General features: G+C 36.8%; 1 protein-coding gene across 5 annotated transcripts in view; it reads left to right on the plus strand.

The window, feature by feature from the left end:
• The window catches only part of RC3H2 (ring finger and CCCH-type domains 2), a 51045-nt gene that overhangs the window by 20964 nt on the left and 6910 nt on the right, over positions 1–23171 (plus strand). For 2 of the 5 annotated variants that reach the window (XM_082467858.1, XM_082467855.1), the window contains exons 6-16: positions 5185–5385; positions 5852–5984; positions 6097–6215; positions 7491–7603; positions 14227–14535; positions 18232–18446; positions 19130–19563; positions 20152–20322; positions 21697–21843; positions 22171–22384; positions 22625–22709. In XM_082467858.1, the coding sequence (XP_082323984.1) occupies positions 5185–5385; positions 5852–5984; positions 6097–6215; positions 7491–7603; positions 14227–14535; positions 18232–18446; positions 19130–19563; positions 20152–20322; positions 21697–21843; positions 22171–22384; positions 22625–22709 (2141 nt within the window). The remainder of the gene's footprint in view (positions 1–5184; positions 5386–5851; positions 5985–6096; positions 6216–7490; positions 7604–14226; positions 14536–18231; positions 18447–19129; positions 19564–20151; positions 20323–21696; positions 21844–22170; positions 22385–22624; positions 22710–23171) is intronic. The other 3 variants (XM_082467856.1, XM_082467857.1, XM_082467859.1) reach the window with 3 other exon arrangements.

The following is a 23171-nucleotide window of genomic DNA, read 5'->3' on the forward strand; positions in this document are numbered from 1 at the left end:
GCTTCTATAAAGCAAAACATCTGTAAAGTACTTCTATAAAGTAAAACATCTGAATTTGAAGCCAAAGTTTATTTAAGCTATTTTGCTGGTTTTATAGTCCAAGAGTGAAAACAGTACAGGCAGAAAGGAGGTTTTCTTGGCACACTGCTTAGTTTGAGATAACAGGTTAATTGATGATGGAAATATGTTCAAATGAGTTCACTTATCTGCACAAATGAGGGTTGGACACTATCTGCCTGATAGTTACAGTGCTTGATTGTGTCCTTAGGGCAGCAATTGAAATGAGTCTCTGGTTCCTCAAACATAATGTTTTTGGCTAAGCAGGCAAATTACAGAAATCATTTATCATCCTGAAGTGACTGGCTTGGTTCTCACACTGTGTATTGTTGACTTAATGTTGTTTCTTTTCCTCAGTGGTATCATACAGATTTGTGGTTTATGATTGTCATACATCTACAGCTGCTCCTAATATCTGACATTTGAATAGAAAGATTTCAATTTCATGCTCCCATTTCATCTTGTACTACTGCCCTGTAGTTTAAAATGTTAAAAGCAGTGTTTACATGAATAAAAGGATATCATGCTGACAGTTGCCAAAGGCCTCTCTCCAGGGGCATTTACTCTAATAAACTCACCATTGTTGAAGGTCTTTTCCTTGATTATAGGCTTAGAGACCTGAATTTTGGGAGTTCCTCAGGAACAGAATCACCACAACCGAGGTCACATACTACATATTATCAATCTTATAAATTTGTAATGAGAAGTGCAACTTCTAAATGACTTTAATTCTCATGTCATAGCTATTTTCCTGTAGAAGAGTATCAAACCTTTGCTTGCTTAGCATGGAATCAGAACAAGGGGAGTTAATGATTCTATTGTTTAATGCAGTGATTCTAAACTGAAGATACACATCAGAATCACCTCTGCAGTTTTGAGGAGTATACATTTGTGGGTCCCATCCCTAGATATTTTGATTTGGTAAATCTGATACCAAAATATACCAGTGAGACTTGAGCATTCATATATACTTGTTAATTATGCGGTCCTTGAAACCAGGGATTCTGATTACCTGAAATTGTAGTTTTCGAAGCGTCATAGGTGATTTTGATGCATGTTTATAGAACTTTAATAGGACCAGGCTCTGTTAGCCACCTATATACATCTTACAACTCAGGTGGATAGATGTTCATGCTGCCCAAGAGGCACCCTGTACCTTGGTGGTTGGATGAATGTTACCATCCTCTGGTTTTTTGGGTTTCGTTTTCTGTTTTGGATTAATAATTCCTCCTTTTGTTTCCTCAGTGTTTCTTTCTTTTTTTTTTTTTTTTAATATTTATTTATTTATTTGGTTGTACCAGGTCTTAGTTGCATCAGGCGGGCTCCTTAGTTGCAGCATGTGGGCTCCTTAGTTGTGGCATGAGAACTCTTAGTTGTGGCATGCGTGTGGGATCTAGTTCCCTGACCAGGGATCGAACCTGGGTCCCCTGCATTGGGAGCGTGGAGTCTTACCCACTGCGCCACCAGGGAAGTCCCTCCTCAGTGTTTCTTTAAGTAGGTTATTTTGTGATTTCTAAGTTATACTCTGCTCTTTCTTAAATTATACTAAAGACTGTGCTGATTAGAATTTTGGGTGTCCCATACTTTTTTATAATGTATTTATATATTCTCAAAGAGAATTGTGAACTGATACTATTAAGTTAACTCTCGGATGATAACTTGATTTCCCCACCTTCATGTTCTTGGGGTCATATTACTGCTGTCTCATGTGCCAACAACAGCAATCAAGACTCTCAGTGAGGTGGTTTTAGGGAGATTTTCATTTCCTGATGAGAAAATCATCAATTTGAATAGTTTGAACTATTTGTTCAATCTAAGTTTCAGAGCCTGTACTAGGCCTAGGTATTCTAAATTCTAACCAGGTATCAGATTTCATTGTGGCCATTAGCAAGTTCTAATGGTTCAGGAATAAGTGTGTATCATTTATTGTGGAAATTATCTAGCCACATACCTGCATGTTTAGATAATTAGACAGTTACTAGGACATGTGAAACTACCTTTTGAATTTATGTTTTTTATCACTTAAGTATAGATTAAAGCTATAAAAATACCCTAATAATTTTTGTGGTGGCAGAAAATTTCTTAATTTCTTAATCATCACCCATAGCACTAATGTTTGCCTAACCATCATGTCCCTCTTCTACTTAAAAGTCCTCAGTGGTTTCCCATTCCCTACAGGATAATATAGTCATACCTCAGATATTGCAGGTTTTGTTCCATACCACTGCAATGAGGCGAATATAGCAATAAAGCAAGTCATAAATTTTTTGGCTTCCCAGTATATATAAAAGTTATGTTTACACTATACTGTAGTCTATTGTGTGCAATATCATGATGCCAAAAATGTATGTACTTTAATTAAAAAATACTTTATTGCTAAAAAATGCTAACCATCATCTGAGTCTTCAGCAAGTCGTCTTTTTGTTGGTGGAGAGTCTTGCCTCAGTGTTGATGGCTGCTGACTGATCAGGGTGGTGGTTGCTGAAGGTTGGGGTGTTTATGGCAATTTCTTAAAATAAGACAACAATGAAGTTTGCCCCACTGATTGACTCTTCCTTTCACAAATGATTTCTCTGTAGCATGCAATGCTGTTTGATAGCATTTTACCCACAGCAAAACTTCTTTGAAAATCGGAGTCAGTCCTCTCAAACCTCGCTGCTGCTTTATCAACTAAATTTATGTAATATTCTAAATCTTTTGTTATCATTTCAGCAATCTTCACAGAATCTTCACCAGGAGTAGATTCCATCTCAAGAAACCATTTTCTTTGCTCATGCATAAGAAGCAACTCCTCATCCATTAAAGGTTTATCATGAGATTGCAGCAATTCAGTTACATATTTAGGCTCCACTTCAATTCTCGTTCTCTTGCTGTTTCCACCACATCTGCAGTTACTTCCTCCACTGAAGTCATGAACCCTTCAAAGTCATCCATGAGGGCTGGAATCAACTTCCTCCAAACTCCTGTTAATGTTGATATTTTAATCTCTTTCTGTGAATCACGAATGTTCTTAGTGGCATCTAGAATGGTGAATCCTTTCTAACCGGTTTTCAGTTTACTTTGCCCAGATCCATCAAAGGAATTACTATCTATGGCAGCTCTAGCCTTACAAAATGTATCTCTTAACTAATAAGACTTGAAAGTCAGAATTACTCCTTGATCCATGGGCTGCAGAATGGATGTTGTGTTAGCAGGCATGAAAACAACATTAATCTCATTGTATATCTCCATTGGAGCGCTTGAGTGACCAGGTGCATTGTCAACGAGCAGTAATATTTTGAAAGGAATCTTTTTTTCTAAGCAGTAGGTCTCATCAGTGGGCTTAAAATATCTAGTAAACCATCTTGTAAACAGATGTGCTGTCATTTGGGCTTTGTTGTTCCATTTCTACAGTACAGGCAGAGTAGATTTAGCGTAGTTCTTAAGGGCCCTAGCTAGGATTTTTGGAAAGGTAAATGAAGATTGGCTTCAATTTAATGTCACCAGCTGCATTAGCTCCCAACAGGAGAAGCTTTGAAGCTTTGAAGACAGGCACTGACTTCTCCTCTCCAGCTATGAAAGTCCTAGATAGCATCTTCTTCCAATACAGGACTGTTCCATTTACATTGAAAAATCTGTGCTTTAGTGTAGCCTCTTTCATTAATTATCTTAGCTAGATCTTCTGTATAACTTGCTGCAGTTTCTACGTTAGCACTTCCGGCTTGCTTCATCTTGTAATTTTATGTTATAGAGACGGCTTCTTTCCTTAAACCTCATGAACCAACCTCTGCTAGCTTCAAACTTTTCTTCTGCAGTTTCCTCACGTCTCTCAGCCTTCAGAGAATTAAGGAGAGTTAGGGCCTTGCTGTGGATTAGGCTTTGGCTTAATGGAATGTTGTGGCTGGTTTGATCTTCTATCCAAACCAATAAAACTTTCTCCATATCAGCAATAAGGCTCTTTTGCTTTCTTATCATTTGCGTGTTCACTGGAGTAGTGCTTTTAATTTCCTTTAAGAACTTCTCCTTTGCATTCACCACTTGGCTAGCTCTTGGCACAAGAGGCCTAGGTTTCAGCCTGTCTTGGTTTTCAACATGCCTTCCTCACTAAGCTTAATCATTTCTAGCTTTTGATTTAAAGTGAGAGATTTGACTCTTCCTTTCGCTTGAAGCCCATTGTGGGGCTATTAACTGGCCTCCTTTCAATATTGTTGTGTCTCAGGGAATAGGGAGACCTGAGGAGAGGGAAAGAGGCAGGGGAACACCGGTTGATAGAGCAGTCAGAACACACATTTATCAATGAAGTTCACCATCTTTTATGGGTGTGGTTCATGGCGCCCCAGAACAACAGTAGTAACATAAAATATCATTGATCACAGATCACCATAACAAATGTAATAATAATGAAGTTTGAAATATTGCAAAAATTAACCAAAATGTAACACAGAGACATGGAGTAAATGCTGTTGGAAAAATGGCGCCAATAGACTTGCTTGACACAGAGTTGCCACAGACCTTCAGTTTGTAAAAGACGCACTACCTATTGGTGAAGCACAATAAATTAAGTGCAATGAAACAAATTGTGCCTGTCCCCAAATTTCTCACCATAGTATACAAGGCCCTCTGTGATTCTTCTCCAGCCTACATCTTAGCCTTTAATTCTATGTGCTCTGCTCTTTCATGTTTCTGTTTACCACTTGCTACTCTTTTTAGAATTCTCTTCCTCACCCTTCTTTGCCTGGGGAACTCCTATTCATTCTTCAAGACTCAGTTCATGTAGCCTTCTGCTGGGGGAAGCCTTCCCTGATACTCACCCTTCCCTCCCCCACCTGTCAGATTTAATTGCCTTTCCTTTATGTTGCCATAGAGTCTTAACAATAGCACTTATACTATAATTTTCTATTTACAAGTTTCTTCCCTACCACCTGCTGAGCTCATTGAAGGAAGGCAGAATTATGTATTAGGTTTTGTAAGTTCTGCTTTGTTCTGAAAAGGATTTGTGGTAAGGACATTATTTTCTTTGTACCTTCTTCATGTAATATCTGATAGGCTATAGGTACCTCCCCCATCTAAAAAAAAGAAAAAGTTGTTTGGGGAAGGAGGAAGAGCAGAGTAATTCTGATGGGTTTTTCTCTCCTTTCTATTCTTTAGGTTACCAAAAGGGATGAAGACTCTTCCCTGATGCAGCTAAAGGAGGAATTTCGGAGTTATGAGGCTTTACGCAGAGAACATGATGCCCAAATTGTTCATATTGCTATGGAAGCAGGACTCCGTATTTCACCTGAGCAGTGGTCTTCACTTCTATATGGTGACTTGGCGCATAAATCACACATGCAGTCTATCATTGATAAGGTTTGTGAAATTAGAGACGCTGATTTTATATCTTTCTGCTACATTGAAGAGTATTTGAATCTTCAGAAGGGAGTAAAGAGACAACCAATTGGAGATTCCTGTTTTTACATATAAGACTCTTATAAATATCTTTCTTTTTTATTATTTTCTAACTTTTAAAATAAACTAAGGGGGGCAACAGGGAAGCAAATACAGGATGTTAGCATAAAAGCAGCCTGACTTACCAAGTCTGTCATTTATCTATATTCTGACACCAGATAGCTAATAAATAAGTTTTCTAAGTGTCTAATGATGAATTTCATAGGGCAGATTCTGAGGTGAAAATTTAATTCATCATTGATACTCCTACTATGGAATCTGAAGACACTTGAAAACCTATTCAGTGTGTTGACTGAATGAAAACATTTGAATATAGACACGTCATAAAAACCAGAGTAAAAACCATTCTGTTTTCTTTTTGTGTTAGCTGCAGTCTCCAGAATCATTTGCAAAGAGTGTTCAGGAATTGACAATTGTTTTGCAACGAACAGGTGACCCAGCTAACTTAAATAGACTGAGGCCTCATTTAGAGCTTCTTGCAAACATAGACCCTAATCCAGGTATGTGAGAAAATAATTGCTTATACTTTTTCTACCTTTGAGGTAAATAACACAAGAGACTTACTGCTAACAAGTTCTTTTCCTCATCCCATCCCCTTGGTGGACTATACAGATGCTGTTTCACCAACTTGGGAGCAGCTAGAAAATGCAATGGTAGCTGTTAAAACAGTGGTTCATGGCCTTGTGGACTTCATACAAAATTATAGTAGAAAAGGCCATGAGACACCTCAGGTAAGCACATTTATTGCACTTCTGACTGCTCTTAAATTTTTAACAGAGCATCCTGAACATCTTAACAAGCTGTTTGGTTAATGGACTCCTTATGTGACTCCACTCTCACATAAGTTTTTATTGTCTCTCTTCTTTTGAGAGAAACCCACGTTTTAGTGCACCTGATAAATAATTCATAGTACAGCAGCAGTTTGAGGCGTATCTTGAATATGAGTTTACTGCAGGTTTTTTTGACCAACTCTATAGACCTGATTCCTTCCAAATATTTTGTCTAATTTTCTTCTAATGTGGGGAAATTGTCACTTTTTTCTTCTTTGCTGTCATACCAATGAATTCATGTTTGTATATGTGTGGAAGTAAATAAATATTTTCAGTGTGCTTTTGAAGGAGTTATTTAAGGTAAAATCCTTCATTCTAGTAATAACGTCCATTTATTAAATCACTATGAGCCAGTCCCTATGTTCAGTATTTTACATATATTATTTCTAATCATCACAGCCACCTGCAAGATAATTGCTGTTCCCAAGCTGAAGTTTAAAAAGGTTAAATAACATATGTAAGGTCATGGTGGCAGTAAGTGACAGAACTGGTATCAAATCTACTCCAAAGTGATCTTTCCACTCTTCTGTCCTTATTCTATTAGAAGACATTATAATGTTCAAATATTAACTGAAAGATGAATGTTTCATATTTATTAAGGTCACAGAAATAACAATGACATCTTAGATTTTGATGCAAATTATAGCAGTTATGATGATGTTTTTATATTTTGCCTCATTATTTGTATGAACTTAGCTCCAAGCCTTAGAAGAAAGTTGTACTCTCAAATTGACAAATAAATTAGCATTTCTTAATTTTTAACTTCTGGGGTAAGTTGTGTTCTCCCTTTTCCTGAGAACATTTAAGTGGACAAAGCTTATGGCTTTTTTAATGCTTTTTGAAATTGGTTGCTTGATTTGGGTATCATAATTTTAAGATAGCAATGAATTGATGAGAAAATCTTTTATTTTCATGGGCATTTTGTTGCCTGACAAATAAGTAACATAACATTTGAACCAGTTCCAGATAATCCTCAGAAGGAATATCTAAAATGCCAACTCAGGGTTATGGCACATAACTCATAACAGGAAACAATGCAGTGGTAGTTGTGTCAGCACAAGAATTACTTATCTAACATGAAAAAGAATTAAAGGTGTAATCATAAAATTCTGGAGTCCCAAGAGTGAGTGACAACTGGAATCTTCACTTTTCCAAACATTGATTTTCTTTTCGTAGCCTCAGCCAAACAGCAAATATAAGACTAGCATGTGCCGAGATTTGCGACAGCAAGGAGGGTGTCCACGAGGAACAAATTGTACTTTTGCCCATTCTCAGGAAGAGCTTGAAAAGTAAGTTAGGAGAACTCTCTTTTATTTGGGATTAATTTTTGGTCATTATGAAAGTGTTATATAGAGTCTTAAAGTTTTTGATGAGTTTCAAACATGCAATCAGGTTTGCATTGTGGAAGTCTTTAGATTGAAAAATAACCTTTTCTTTTGAAACCACACCTTGTTGCTTCTGGCAGCATGGTTAACATAATAAGTGATTTAGAACCTTATTCAGGTGTCATATTTTAGACCATTGTATATCTGGAATCCACGTTTCTGCTAAACACCTGTGCAGAATGAAAGTATTCTTATGTTCACTCTTACTTGCTCAGGTTCCATTGAAGGTAACAGCTGAGTCCCAGGTAAAATGGTAAAGCAGATACATTTTCTTTTTATGGTTTTTGGTCTTTGTAACATTCTTTTTTCTGTGTTCTTTTCCCTTTCTCTTGTCCTATGGGTAACCCCTTTTTCTATGTCCATTTACCCCAGACATAAAAGTAAATGGATATAAGCTGTAATATGTGTTGTCCAAGTTTTTGTTATTTTGTTTTTTAACCAAAACATTCATCATTGAGATCTCACCAAAAATTGATTCCAGCCTTTCTACTGAATAACTGGTCTTTATATCAACTCTTAATGGACATCTCTCTTTTGTTTTTAGACACTTTAAACCCAACTTGAGCTAATTTTCTCCTCTTATACATCTTCTCTTGTATACATCTTCCATCTGCTATCCCCAAGTGTACCCTGTCCAGCCAGTTATATGTGCCATGTTATAGGAATCATCTTTGCCAGCTCTCACCTGCTTGTCTTAGTCACCAAGTTCTGTCAGTTCACCTTCCTATATATTTCTTGACTCTTCCTTGTTCTTTCTGTCCTTATAGTCTAAGCTGTCATCCCCTTTTCTTGATCCATAGTTGCCTCCTAACTAGTCATCTTACAACTATGGTTGCCCACCCCCAATCCCATTATTCCCCACAAAATAGGGAGAAATTTACACATAAGGCTCATTGCAGGTATTGAGACTTGGGCATCCCTGTGGATAAACATACAAAATCTACTCTGTGGCCCACAAGACTCTGCGTCATCTAGTTTGTGCCTACCTTTATCTCATCTCACAACGCTCCCTAATTTTATTGTATACTCAAGCCACGCTGACTGTTTGTCAGTGCCATGCTCCTTCCCACCTTAAGTCTTTTATATAATGCGGTTCCTTCTAGCCTTGCCTTTGGAGCTTTCCCTGTGCCTAGCTCATCCTTTCTTTTTCAGGGGCATCCCCCCAGTATTTCATACTAAACCAGTTCCTCTTTTTCCTGCTTATCAAAATTATAATTAACTTATGGGGTCTGTCTTGGGGGTTGACAAACTTTTCTGTAGAGATGCAGATAGTGAATGTTTTCAGCTTGGTGAACCATTCATTGATCTCTGTCAACCACTCTACTCTGCCACTGTAGCAAAAAAGCCACCATAGACAATGCATAAAATGGGCATGGCTTTAAACTTTATTTACAAAAACAAGCAACTTTGACCCATAGGTGATAGTTTGCTGACCCCTGATCTATTTATTGAACGTTTGTCTGCCTTACTGAAGTGTAAGGTCCATGGACTATATCCATCTTGTTTATTATTGTCTCCTCTTTTCAGTGGCTAGCACTGGGCCCTGCACATAATGAGCTCTACATCAACAGCAGTATGATAGAAGATAAATGTGTGTGCATTAAAAAGAAGAGCAGAAACATGCTTCCCTTCTTACTATCCCCCTGCCTCTCCCGGACTGGAAGATCCCGGAGAGGCTACAGGAGTCTTAAGAAAAAAAGGGTGCTGTTTGCGTCTAGTCTAGGCAGTTCTATATGATGTATACAGAGTTTTACATCAAGATGATTTTTTAGACTCGAGATATTTTGAGCTTGTCCATACCTGAAGTAGAGCTTTTTAGTTAAAATAGAGCTTTTTAGTGGACCTTGCTTGGGAGCACTTAAAAAAGAAGAAACTGTGTGATTTCATTGTCATTCTACTCAAAACTGGTGCCCACCTGAAAATCCATTTTACCTCTTACACCTTCAAATTGGCTTCCTGCTCTCCATCTCCAGTTCCTACTTCAGAACTTTATTATTTCTTGCCTGAACTTATAATGGTAACAGTAAAAATAATAATAGCGAAATTAATTGGTCAAATTTTGCGCCAGGTGCAATGTTTAATGTTTCACGTGTTTACCCAATTTGTCCATTCTACTGCTATGTGGCTTTTTTTTAACTTAATTGATTAATTTATTTATTTATTTATTTATTTTTGGCTGTGTTGGGTCTTCGTTGCTGCATGCGGACTTTCTCTAGTTGTGGGGAGCGGGAGCTACTCTTTGTTGGAGTGCGTGTGCTTCTCATTGTGGTGGCTTCTCTTGTTGCAGAGCATGGGTTCTAGGTGCATGGGCTTCAGTAGTTGTGGCTTGTGGGCTCAGTAGTTGTGGCTCACGGGCTTCGTTGCCCCGCGGCATGTGGGATCTTCCTGGACCGGGGCTCGAACCCATGTCCCCTGTGTTGGCAGGCGGATTCTTAACCACTGCGCCACCAGGGAAGTCCTGCTATGTAGCTTTTTACAGGCATCTCCCTATGTCTCAACCAAGATTTTCTTTCACAAATACGGGTTTAATCATGTCCATCTTCTGCTTTAAATTCTTAATTGGTTCCTTAGTATATCACTGGTTCTGAGCCCAATCTTGCTTTCCAGCCTTATTCCACCTTTTGCATTCTTTATTTTTTTAAGGTACATCCAGTTTACTACTATATGAATTCTTTCACTCTTCTTTCCCTTATACATGTTGTTCACTATATCATACGCTTTCCTCTTCTCTGTTTGGAGAGCTCCTGTTCCTGATTATACTCAGATATCATCTAACGTCTGAAAACTTCCCTGACTTCCCAGGCAGTGTTAGTTGCTTTCTTCACTGTGCTGTCATAATACTCTATACCTGATAACTTTATAACTACCAGTTCTCTCACTGTATTGCAATTATTTATTTACTGGTGTGTATTTTCACTGGACTTCATTTATTTTGTGGGTTATTCATCTTTATATTTTCTGCACTTAACAGGTATTTGACATGTAAACTCAGGATATTTATGTTGAAAGAGCAGATAATCTATAGTTCATATTTCCAGCCAGCTTCACACTCTCTGTTGCTGTTAAGTAAAAGAAGAAGAAGAAGAAGGAAAAACAGGGTAATACAAAGCATTAAGGAAGTGGAAGATGTCATTTTCTCGTTGGTTAAAAAAATGCATGTTGCTACCCAACTCTGGACTTTTTGACGGTGGAGCCTTTATCTTAGCTCCCATAATGTACCAGGAGGAATTCAGCAAATGTTTGTTTAACTTAAATAAATTTTATCCCAGCCTGCTTTCTCTACTATACATATCTCTAACCAAACAAATGCCCAGAATCTCTCTTAAGAATATTTGTGTGAATATATTTTAGAATTTAGGGTATTGGAATCCTGTTCCCAAAAATTGCTGCATTCTGGAGAGTATCAAAAGCCTGAGGTCAACCAGCTCAAGAAATACTTTAAAAAATGGTTGTTAAGTGCTAGGTACTATTTGAGGTACTTCTAGTGGGGAAAGAAGAACAGTAAACATGTAAACAGACAATTTCAGTTACTGATAAATGCTATAAAGAAAGTCTGAGGTGGAAACAAGCTTGGCATGTTCAGGAACTAGAAAGAGGACAAGTGTGCCTGGAGAATGAGAAGAATGGCAAAAAATAAGGTTGGAGAGGTTAAGCGAGGGCCAGGCCATATTGGCTTGGTGGACATTGGCAAGGAGTTTGCATTTTATTTTGGAAGCCATTATAGGGTTTTGTTCAAATGGAACAATGAGATTTTAATTTTGTCTTAGAAATGTCACTCTGGTGTCTGCATGGTGTAGACCAGTTAAACTGCTACAGTGGTCCAGGCATGAGATTAGTGCTTGGTCCTAGGACTATAGTAATTGAGATGATGAAAAGTAGCCAGATTTGGGATATATTTTGGAAGTAGAGCTGATAGGACTGATAGATCGAATGTGGGGTGTAAAGAAAAGAGAAGATCAAGGATGACTCCAAGGTTTGGGGCCTGCATAACTAAGTAATGTCTTTTACTGAGATAGGAAATGCTTGGGGGTAGAAAATCAGTACTCTGGGCCATGTGAAGTTTAAGGCTTACTCCACATTCATGCAGCAAATGTTTATGGAACACCTAACATGTACCAGGCACTGTGCTAAAGATAGAGAGATGAATAAGGAATGCAGAATTCTTGCTCTCATGGGGCTTACATTGTAATAGAGAAGATCAACATAAACCAAATAAATAGAAAACATAATATCTGGTACTGATTGGCACTATGAAGAAAAATAACAAGGTAAGGAGAAGGAGATTGGGAAAGGGGAGATATTTTAGATAAGATTGTCTGGGAAGGGATCCCAGAGGATATGACATTTAAGCAGACACCTGAATGAAGTGATGATGCACTAGAGAAGAAAAGATAATTATAGGAGTGAAGTCTTTGAGAAGGCAAATGGGCTTGGGACCTGGGGTGCAAGGGGAAAGATTGGCCTGAGTTAGGAATAGGAACTCTTCACCTCCTATTTTAGTTGGAGTGTGTAGTTACAGAAGCAGGAAGGTTGGCGGGATTGGTGATGGAAAGATAAGTAATTCTCCTCTGGTGTCATCTGTTTTCTCTGTGAAGTGGGAGGCAGTATCATCAGCTGTGGCGGGGCTCTGGCGAATGGAAGGGAAGAGGATGTTAGAGATCGGAAAGTGAATTTAGTAGAGAAGTGTATTAATGTAGTGCTTGGCCATTTTAAATAATTGATCATGATTTTGAAGAGAGTTTAGTCAGCATGATTGCATGATTTTTCTCTAGCAACATTCACCTACTTGAGCAGACACGGAATAAGAGAATAAGTAACAGATTGGATTGGGGTTTTACCAGGTGAGTTCAACAGGGTAATTGGACCAAGGGAGTTAAAGGTATTTACAAGGGAGGAATTAATGGTAGATAATGGATTCTAAGCTGGGTAAGGCAGGGAGCAAATACTTGAGGGAGCTCATGGATGACTTTAAAAGAATAGGAAGTAATTGGCTTTTTCAACTGTGAGGTCCAGATTCCAGGCCTAAGTCTTTAGCTGCCTAGATGCCAGGAGTCCAGTATGTATCCCTGTTTGTCCCTTACTTTACCTTACTCCTCTCTTTTAAGAGACTCACAATTAAAACTTTATTTTTTGCCTGCCAGAGCAATCTTAAGGATATTTGAAATTTATCCTTTGAGAATGGAAAACAAGGAGCAGCTGGGCATTTTGTGCAAGAACCTTTGAGGTGAAGAATGAAGAGCAGGTTTCAGAGTAGTGTGTTGAGGAAAGCACTGGCCACTCCATGTCACCTAACTGCCTTTCTAAAATATAGGTCTGCTCATAACCCTCATTCTTCAAGAAGTAATCATTGGTTCCCCAGATCTATAAGATGACATATATAAGCTGGCCATAACCTGTGGTTTTTTTGAACTTCATATTCTATCACTCCACCTTTAGCCAGTCTGATCTGGGAATACTTGTCTTTACTGAGCTTTGCTGCTTCTGTCAGTGTGTGTGTATGAATGAGACGGGGAGAATTGAATAATGAAGCTGTTTATAGATACTGAAGGACTAAACGGGAAGCTGTTGTGAAGGCATTGCTCCTCACTAACACTGTTTAATTACCATATGTTTGGTTATATATAACATTAATATCAGATTAATTTAGGTATATGTAATTATGAACCCATATGTGTGTAGTCGTCTTTCTATTCATGTAACATAGTTGTTCACCACTTTAAAATATTGGAGGGAACACTGACTAGGACTACATTGTAATGAAATTTTTGTTGTATGACTGGAAATAAATTTTCTTAAATGGAATCAAAGATCAGGTTGCTTCATATATTAGAGTATTATATCTGACCACCATAAATAAAACCCTGAATTTAATATCAGAAAATATCTTTAATCCAAATACTTTTTACTTTAGTCATAAACTAATCTGAAAAATAGAATACTAAATTTCTATATTTTGGTGTAATGTTTAAGAATGAGTTTTGGGTTTTTTAAAATCTCTTTAAAATTATATGATGCCTTAACAATTTGGTAACAACAGAGAATTCTTTCAACTCTTGCATACCTTTTCATTCTACATTCCCAAGTAAATTTGGTATGGTTACTTTCATTTTTATATAGTGTACTCTATTCCAATTATACAAAATTTTCAAGAAGATCTCTTCCCACTCTCTCAAAATAGTTTTTTGAATACATTTGTACTTTTCTTGCTACATTAATTATGTGTCTACATACATAAGTATTGTGTGTACATATATATATTGTATGTGGCAGATATATTTTCATGTGGTGGCTATCATAGCAGAGGTTGATGTAGACTGTATTTGATATTTAGCTGAAGAAACTTTTTTTTTTAACATCTTTATTGGAGTATAATTGCTTTACAGTGGTGTGTTAGTTTCTGAAGAAACCTGTTTTTGAAAGTTGTTCTTCCTTTTAACATTTTTTCCTATTGCTCCCTCCCTTTTTTTTTTTCCTTAGGGTAAGATTTAGTGAAATATTTACTGATATGTTTATTGTTTTTGAAACAGGTATCGATTAAGGAACAAAAAGATCAATGCAACTGTAAGAACGTTTCCTCTTCTAAATAAAGTTGGTGTAAACAGCACTGTCACAACCACAGCCGGAAATGTCATTTCTGTCATAGGAAGTACTGAAACAACGGGGAAAATTGTTCCAAGTACAAACGGAATTTCAAATGCAGAAAACAGTGTTTCCCAGCTAATTCCACGTAGTGCTGACAGTACATTAAGAGCTCTGGAGACTGTGAAGAAAGTGGGGAAGGTTGGCACTAATGGTCAGAATGCTGCTGGGCCTTCTGCAGAGTCTGTAACTGAAAAGTAAGTATTAGGTAAAAATGTTTAACGTGAGTAATTTAGCCTTTTTATAAGTACCTGAGTATTTTTATTTATCCTGAGGAAAAGCAGTTAATCAGAATTTTTATGCAGAATGTTTCATGTAGTAGAAAAAGCACTAAATACCAAAAAAGTTGAGTTCTAGTCCTGGATCTGCAGTTGAATCTGTGACCTTGGAAATTCACTTCAACTCAGGGTTTTGTTTTCTTCAACTGTAAACTGAAGAGGTTGGACCAGAATTGAGTTTTTCTCACCTTATTTCCTTGAACTTTAGGATTGAGTCCATAGAGGTGCCAAAAAGGAACTAAGTAGAAACCTAAGCAGGTGAGATGCTTGAGCCTCCAACTCCTGTTTCAATTAGAACAGTTCCACTTTATGCTCTGTAATGATGTGTAGTTGTTAAGAGGGAAATCTTTAAAGCCAAACTCTGTGGGTTCAAATTCTGGCTCACTGTTCCCCAGCTGTTTGATCTTAGGCCAGTTACTTAATCTGTCTTCCTCAGTTTACTCATCCATAAAATTGGTATAATAATACTACCTGCTTCATATGTTGGTTGTGAGGATTAAATGAGTTAATACTGCAATGTGCTTTGAACAGTGCCTGCCACATAGCACTCACTAAATATCTGCTGCTGTTATTATAACTACCATTATTATTATTACCATTACTGTTGTTTTGGGGTTTCAGCATAAGATTTAATTTGGCGGAAAGGTTTTGGTACTTTAAGAAGAAAGTTTTAAAACTTTCCAGTTATCTGAAAAGTTACTTCCACCTGTAATATCTCAGGCTTTTGTATTCTTTTAGTGTCTTAAAATCTGAGCTAAAGCATGTTTAGATTATGTTGCCCATAAATAGTCTGTCAATGTCTATTATATACCTTTTGGGGAAAAAGTGTTATGCTAGGCACACAGTAAATTGCTAGGGATTTCAAATAATAAATGGATAGGTAGACATTTATATTCTTTATTTCTGCAGTTAGCATGTGATAGGGAAATTTGTTTATCAGAGGATTCTTATAATCTTCCCTCAGAGATCTTCAAAGAGATAAATCAGAGAACATTGTCTAGTTTAGCAAATGTTATTTACACACTAATACTGAGCTCTGATTTTGGCACTCTTGAAAATACATGAGAGTGCTGCAACTAAGACCTAACACAGCCAAAACAAATAAAGAAAATTTAAAAAAAAAAAGAAAAAAGAAAATACATGATATGTATAAGATATCTGTGCATTTAAGAAACTTATGAAGACAGTTGGGGAGACAGCATTTACATAAATGAAGCAGTATTGGAGTTGGATTAAAGAATAAGAAAATTTTATATTGCTGGGTGAAATATGATAAGAAGATTTAGATAGGTAGGTTGGCACCAGATTATGGAGATCTTGTGTTAAATATATTTAGGAAATGAGCTTTTGAAGGGTTTTGGCAAGGTAAAGTTGTAAAACCATTTTATATTCATACAGTGAAATGTTACTCAGCCATTAAAGAGTAAGGTACTAGTGCATACTACAATATGGATGAACCTTGAAAACATTATATTAAGTGAAAGAAGCTAGATATAAAAGCCACATATTGTAGAATTCCATTTATGTGAATGTCCAGAATAGGCAAATCCATAGAAGACAGAAAGTAGATTAGTAGTTGCTAGGGGCTGGGGCTGGGGGACAAGGGGATGGGGAGTCAATGCTAATGAGTACAGGTTTCTTTTAGGGGTGGTAAAAATGTTTCAGAATAAGATAGCAGTGATGCTTGCACAGCCTTCGGAATATACCAGAAATCACTGAATTGTACACCTTACAAGGGTAAATATATCTTAGTTTTTAAAAAAATGATGGACTAGAGAAAACAACTTTCAAAAATAAGTAAATCTCGGTAAATAAATCATTTATTCATTCAGAAATTATGGATCTTCTACTATGTGCCAAATACCAGGCCAATTGGCATAGTTAATGAAAATGAACCAGATATACTCCCTGCCTCTAAGAGTCTTCCAGTGTAGTTTGGGAGACAGACATAAACAGATATCATATAATATATTCTGAAAGGTACTGTAATGGAGTTGTGTTTCAAGTATTATTAAAACACAAAAAATAACAATAATTCTACCTGGAGTTATTGTGGAAGGTTTTTTAGAGGTAAGGTGATGACACCTGAGCCATTCCAAAAGTATGGCTAGTTAGGAAGGAAGGGTCTTGTCAGTAGAGAAAGCAGCACAGGCAAAAGCATGTAGGTAAGAGGGGCTGCTGCAAAGGACAACCCAGAATCCTAAATTCATCTAGAATCTAGCTGTCTGGCTAGAATGGGACTGCAAGTTAGCTTTTTCCTTAAGTCTGGATTTTTGGGATAGCTTGCATGATTTCATAAGGCTATGAACCTTGTCATGGATTTTGGTACCTTTTTCCTGCGAAGTCTAAGAATTTGTCATATCAAAGTATTTATCTGAATTTTATGGTATATAACATTCTGCTATGGAGGACCAGATAATCTATGTAAAGCACTTAGAATAGTGCCTGGAATGTGCTCATTAATTGATTAGTGTTACTTATTATTGTTACGAGGAAATCCTAATCATTTTCCTGGTTGCCTTTATTGAACTTCAAAATATAAGCACAGCACTAAAATATCTTTAAACTCTAAGCCATTTGTACTTACTGTTATTATCCACAGTTTCTTATTTTCTGCATTTTAACACACAATTACACATAGAAGTAAACATCTGCTAGACTAATCTTTGCTAGACTTAAAGGCAGCCCATACTCCTTGTTATTTATACTCTTGCTTTAAAAGAGCTTCTCTAGTTTGAGAAAAACCCTCTAATCTAGTTGAGATGCAATGTATTGAATTCCTGCATCATTAACAAGATCTTTTTCTTGCGTCACCACATATCTCAGCTCTGCCAAAGTTTGACTTCTTCAGAGGGCCTAAGAAGCCATGGTGAGATCCTCTGGAGCTGATCGCCTGGTGAATCAACAAAGAAAATCCTTTGTGTTTTAAAAAAAAAAAAAAAAAAAAAAGAAAGCTTGTGTGTTTTGCATCAATTTAATGAGTAACCATTTCATTGGCATTCTGCTCCTCTAGCAGATATTTACTGAGTACCTACTATGTGGCAGGAACTTTTCCATTTGTCCAACAAATATTTACTGAGTGCCTTCTGTGTGCCAGAAACTGTTTTAGATCCTGGGCATGTAGCAGTTAACAAAATGGACAAAAATGACCTTTCTTCAATAAGTTTACATTTCAGCTAATCTAATGCTTAATATTTAGAGCAGTCCTTCCCTTTACATACCTGTCTTATTTGTGTCAAAAAATTCTACTGGTAAACTATATTGTTTCTATTGAGAAGTTATTGAACAGGATTTTTTTTAAACTTCGAGTAGGAAAAATCTTCGTTTAAAGTATGAGTAAAAAGGGACTAGTGGGTCACATTGTGCCTGGGATTTGTTTGCAGTTTTTTGTTTTGTTTTTCACCCTCACCAAAATATGAGATCTGTTACTATAATCTTGTGAATTAACAGTGTAAGGTGGTAATGAAATTCATGGCCTTATTTGTCACTGTGGAAATACCTGAAGCATTTGCTGTTAGTGGTCACTATAATTTTGTGAACCATTCCTACTGAGAAAGACTTTTAACAGTCATAGATAGTGATTTATCATTTGCCCTTGTTAAATTTTCTCTCCAGTAAAATTGGTTCTCCACCCAAGACTCCTGTAAGTAATATAGCGGCTACCTCAGCTGGGCCCACTAATGTTGGAACAGAGCTGAATTCTGTGCCTCCAAAATCCAGCCCATTTATAACTAGAGTACCAGTATATCCTCAGCATTCTGAAAACATTCAGTATTTTCAAGATCCAAGGACTCAGATACCCTTTGAAGTCCCACAGTACCCACAGACAGGTAAGTAATTTTAGACAATTCTAAGAAAAAAAGAAACTACAATATAACATTTGTTGTAATAAGTTAGTGAATCATTTGTATTTATCTAGAAAATCTACATTAAAAAATTAATCCTTTGGACTAAATGACCCCTAAGTTTTCTTCCTGTCCTAAGAACCTATGATTCTACATACCAGTAGTTTTAAGATTCTCATTCCTATGAATCAAATGTAGGGTCCATGGATGAGCTTTAGTGAGTTCTGTATGTCCTCTGAAATAGTATACTAAATGTTTGGTTTATATAGACAAATATAATTTTGGAAAGACAATGCACAGCTTATATAGATTATGAAAGAGGTCTTTAACCTCTGCTCCCCAAAAGGTTAAGAATCAATGATGTAACTAATTACTTAATCTAAAACCTGTGGCAATACATGCCCTAGAAGGAAATTTACCAGCCATCTGTTAATAGCTCATCAAGTGTTTTTAAGGAGCAGTTTAACAAATTATTGAACATTAATGATTTTCATACAGTGGTGTCTTGAAAGCGTGTAGTGTCTTTCTTTCTAAACCAGGGGTAACTAAAGTAAAGTTCAAAGCTTATTTTATTTTCCAACATAAAAGGCTGCTTTAGACTTTAAACCATTACAAAATGTTAAATTTTACTAAGATTACATTAAATATTCCTCTTTCCAATTTTCAAGGATACTACCCACCACCTCCAACAGTACCAGCTGGTGTGGCTCCCTGTGTTCCTCGCTTTGTGAGGTCCAATAATGTTCCAGAGTCCTCCCTCCCACCTGCTTCCATGCCATATGCTGATCATTACAGTACATTTTCGCCTCGAGATCGAATGAATTCTTCTCCTTACCAACCTCCTCCTCCGCAGCCGTATGGACCAGTTCCTCCAGTACCTTCTGGAATGTATGCTCCTGTGTACGACAGCAGGCGCATCTGGCGCCCACCTTTGTACCAACGAGATGACATTATTAGAAGCAATTCTTTACCTCCAATGGATGTGATGCACTCGTCTGTGTATCAGACGTCTTTGCGGGAAAGATATAACTCATTAGATGGGTATTATTCAGTGGCTTGTCAGCCACCAAGTGAGCCAAGGACAACTGTGCCTTTACCAAGGGTAAGTGATAATGGAAATAGGAATGCTGATATAGTGTAGTGGTTAAGAGTCTAGAGTCTGGTGTTAGACCATTCAGGTATATATCCTGGCTCCTCCACTTACTTATTGTGTGACTTACGGAATTTTACTTGACTTCTCTATATCAATTTTTTCGTATTTGATGGCAATCATAGTAGTACCTACCTCATAAAGCTGTTGTGAGGATTAAATCAGAAAAGGCAAAGCTCTTAGAATTGGACCTGATGCATATTCATGCTCAATAAATGTTATGTTTGGATACGAAACTGATGGGAAGGTAAAAAGAAATCTTCAAAATACAAAGACAGGGCCTATTTTTAGTATCCCCACATATATACATATGATTTTCCTAAACCAGAAAAGTGAGTGCTCAGATTTTACTTTGAACGTTTGACTAAATATTAACCCTTTCGTTTAAGTGTATGGAGAATAGGCTAGGGTGACTTCCCTACTGTATTTTTTTTTTTGTCCCAACAATATAATAAATGTTCACATTATTTCCACAGAGCATAGTTAAATTTATTTACCACTCCCTAGATGATTAAGATTGTTTCTTTTATCCCCCCTTAGGAACCTTGTGGTCATTTGAAGACCAGTTGCGAGGAGCAGATAAGAAGAAAGCCAGAGCAGTGGGCACAGTACCACACTCAGAAAGCACCTCTTGTCTCTTCAACTCTTCCTGTGGCAACACAGTCACCAACGCCACCTTCTCCTCTATTCAGTGTAGACTTTCGCACTGATGTAAGAAAGGTTTTAATTACTTGATGTTGCAGGGATAGGTCAGACAACTGACTTCAGAGCACTCATTCAAGCCAGAGTTAGCTATGTTGGATATTTTGCATTGGTTTGGTGGCAGTTGAGTTTAATTCAATAAACACTGAGTATGTAAGCACAATGGCTAGGCATTGTGATACTCTGAAGACCACTAAATCACAGTCCTTTTTCCACCAAGAATTCAAAAATCTTTCCAGCAGTATAGTTCTCATTATTTTTATGGTTTTTATTAATAATAAGATTTATAACCACCATTTATTGAGCACCTACTTGTGCCAGGCACTGTACTAAGCAGTTATTTTATTTAATTCTTACAGAATCCTTAGGGGGCAGGTATTACTCATATTTTGCATGTTAGGAATCCTACTCAGAGAAGTTAAGTAATTTGCCCAAGTAGTAAATTCACCCTATAAGTAGCTTGGATTTGAATTCTGGTCTATCTGAGGCATTTCTTCCCTACTTCACAAGAGGTGCAGAAATGCCTACTGTATTATTTATGGTATTTTAAATCACTGTTAATTATTGTTCTTATCATTTCAAAACAAGTTTTTGTACCAGGATTATTTTAATGTACCCTTCAGTACTGTTATATTTAGAGCAAACCATTAATTTTTTTTTTTGATTCATCTGGTTTATTTCCTATCCCTAGAGGTACTAAAATAAAATTTTTTTTCTAGTCTTTTCATTAGGAAAAATTTCAAGCATATGCAAAGTAGAATAGTAATAAGCTCCATGTACCCATTACCCACAATTATCAACTCAGCCCATCTTTTTTCATTTGTACCCCCTCTTCCTACTGGATTATTTTGAAGTAATCCTAGACATCATATTTTTCCATCCATAAATATTGAATTTTTAAAGTAGATCCAAATTTATCTCATCAAACTTGTACTTCTTCAGAGCAGCTAACCATCTTGACCAGAGTGATAGAATTGCCACTTGCTTAATATAAAAATGTATTTGTACGTATCTGTGTATGTGTATGTGTGTGTTTTCTTTGCTTTTTTTTTCATTTTTTAGAGCACTTTGTACCATGTTAGAGGCATGCTATAAATTGTTGATTGGTCTGTATAGTATCAGTCGGGTTCCTTATGAGTTCTTAAAGGACAAAGTAAAAAAGAGAAGGCATTCTCTTTTCTATTAATACGTAATATAAATACAAATAATATAAATACTATTTGTTACTTGTTACAGTTTTTTATATTAGTTATTGAATGTTTAATTCACTATAAAGTGCTGTGAATTCTATAATATAGTTACTTTATATTAGTTACAAGTTTGTAAATTTAAATTTCTTACCAATTGCCTGTGCCTTTTTTTTTTTTTTCTTTTTTTAATCAGTTCTCTGAAAGTGTGAGTGGCACAAAATTTGAAGAAGATCATCTTTCCCATTATTCCCCCTGGTCTTGTGGCACCATAGGTTCCTGTATAAATGCTATCGATTCAGAGCCCAGAGATGTAATTGCTAATTCAAATGCTGTGTTAATGGTATGATTTGGGGGGCAAGGGTTGTCATGCATGTTGACTCAAGTTTTAGAATGATTGAATGCTTTCATCTTCATATCGTTGGTATGTTACTCATCTGTAAGCAGCAGAGTTACATTTAGGTAAGCCTGAAATAAATTGCACTTAATGTTTAAATTATTTGGGCATAGTTGAGTGTTTTAAAGTAGATGTTGGGTTATCATTGAGATATACAGCTAATGTTAAATTTACCAGAAAACTTAATTTCATGTCTTTTGAAAGCATGTACTTGTGTTATTAGCTGAAGTAATTGCCAACAGTCTTTTTATTGATTTTCTTTTATTTATGCAGGACCTGGACAGTGGAGATGTTAAGAGAAGAGTGCATTTATTTGAAACTCAGAGAAGGACAAAAGAAGAAGATCCAATAATTCCTTTTAGTGATGGACCTATCATCTCAAAATGGGGTGCAATTTCTAGATCTTCCCGTACAGGTTACCATACCACGGATCCTGTCCAGGCCACTGCTTCCCAAGGAAGTGCTACTAAGCCTATCAGCGTATCAGGTGATCCATTTAACTAATACTTCACCTGATATGTTCTAGCACTGTGCTTTTTAATCCTCACTCTGTTAGATACAGAACATTTCTCTCCATTTAACAGCCACAGTAAACTCAGAATTAAATGGCTTAGCCAGGAGAACATGGCTAGTTGGATAAAATATGGATTTTTTGGAAAAGTATACATTCACATCTATATCTGATTTTTCACTTTTCTGATCATTGTTTCTTTCTACATTTCTATAGATTATGTCCCTTATGTCAATGCTGTTGATTCAAGATGGAGTTCATATGGTAATGAAGCTACATCATCAGCACATTATATTGAACGGTAACGTTATGCTTAATTCTTTAGGATTCTCTATTCTCAGAGTACAGATCCTACTCCCAGTTATTCATGAACTGTGCTTTGCTAGTTTTAGCTATATAACAAATTTCTGAAAAAAATTTTACATTTGGAATAGTGACTGAAACTTTCAGGGTTGATCTGTTATGTAAAACATATATAGGACTTCGCTGGTGGTGCAGTGGTTAAGAATCTGCCTGCCAGTGCAGGGGACACGGGTTCGAGCCCTGGTCTGGGAAGATCCCACATGCCGCAGAGCAACTAAGCCTGCGTGCCACAACTACTGAAGCCCGCCTGCCTAGAGCCCGTGCTCCGCAACAAGAGAAGCCACCACAATGAGAAACCCGTGCACTGCGATAAAGAGTAGCCCCCGCTCGCCACAACTAGAGAAAGCCCGTGTGCAGCAACGAAGACCCAGCGCAGCCAAAAATAAATAAATAAAGAAAT

The sequence above is a fragment of the Balaenoptera physalus genome (assembly GCF_965194825.1).
Source record: "Balaenoptera physalus genome assembly, chromosome: 7".
Classification (NCBI taxonomy): Eukaryota; Metazoa; Chordata; class Mammalia; order Artiodactyla; family Balaenopteridae; genus Balaenoptera; species Balaenoptera physalus.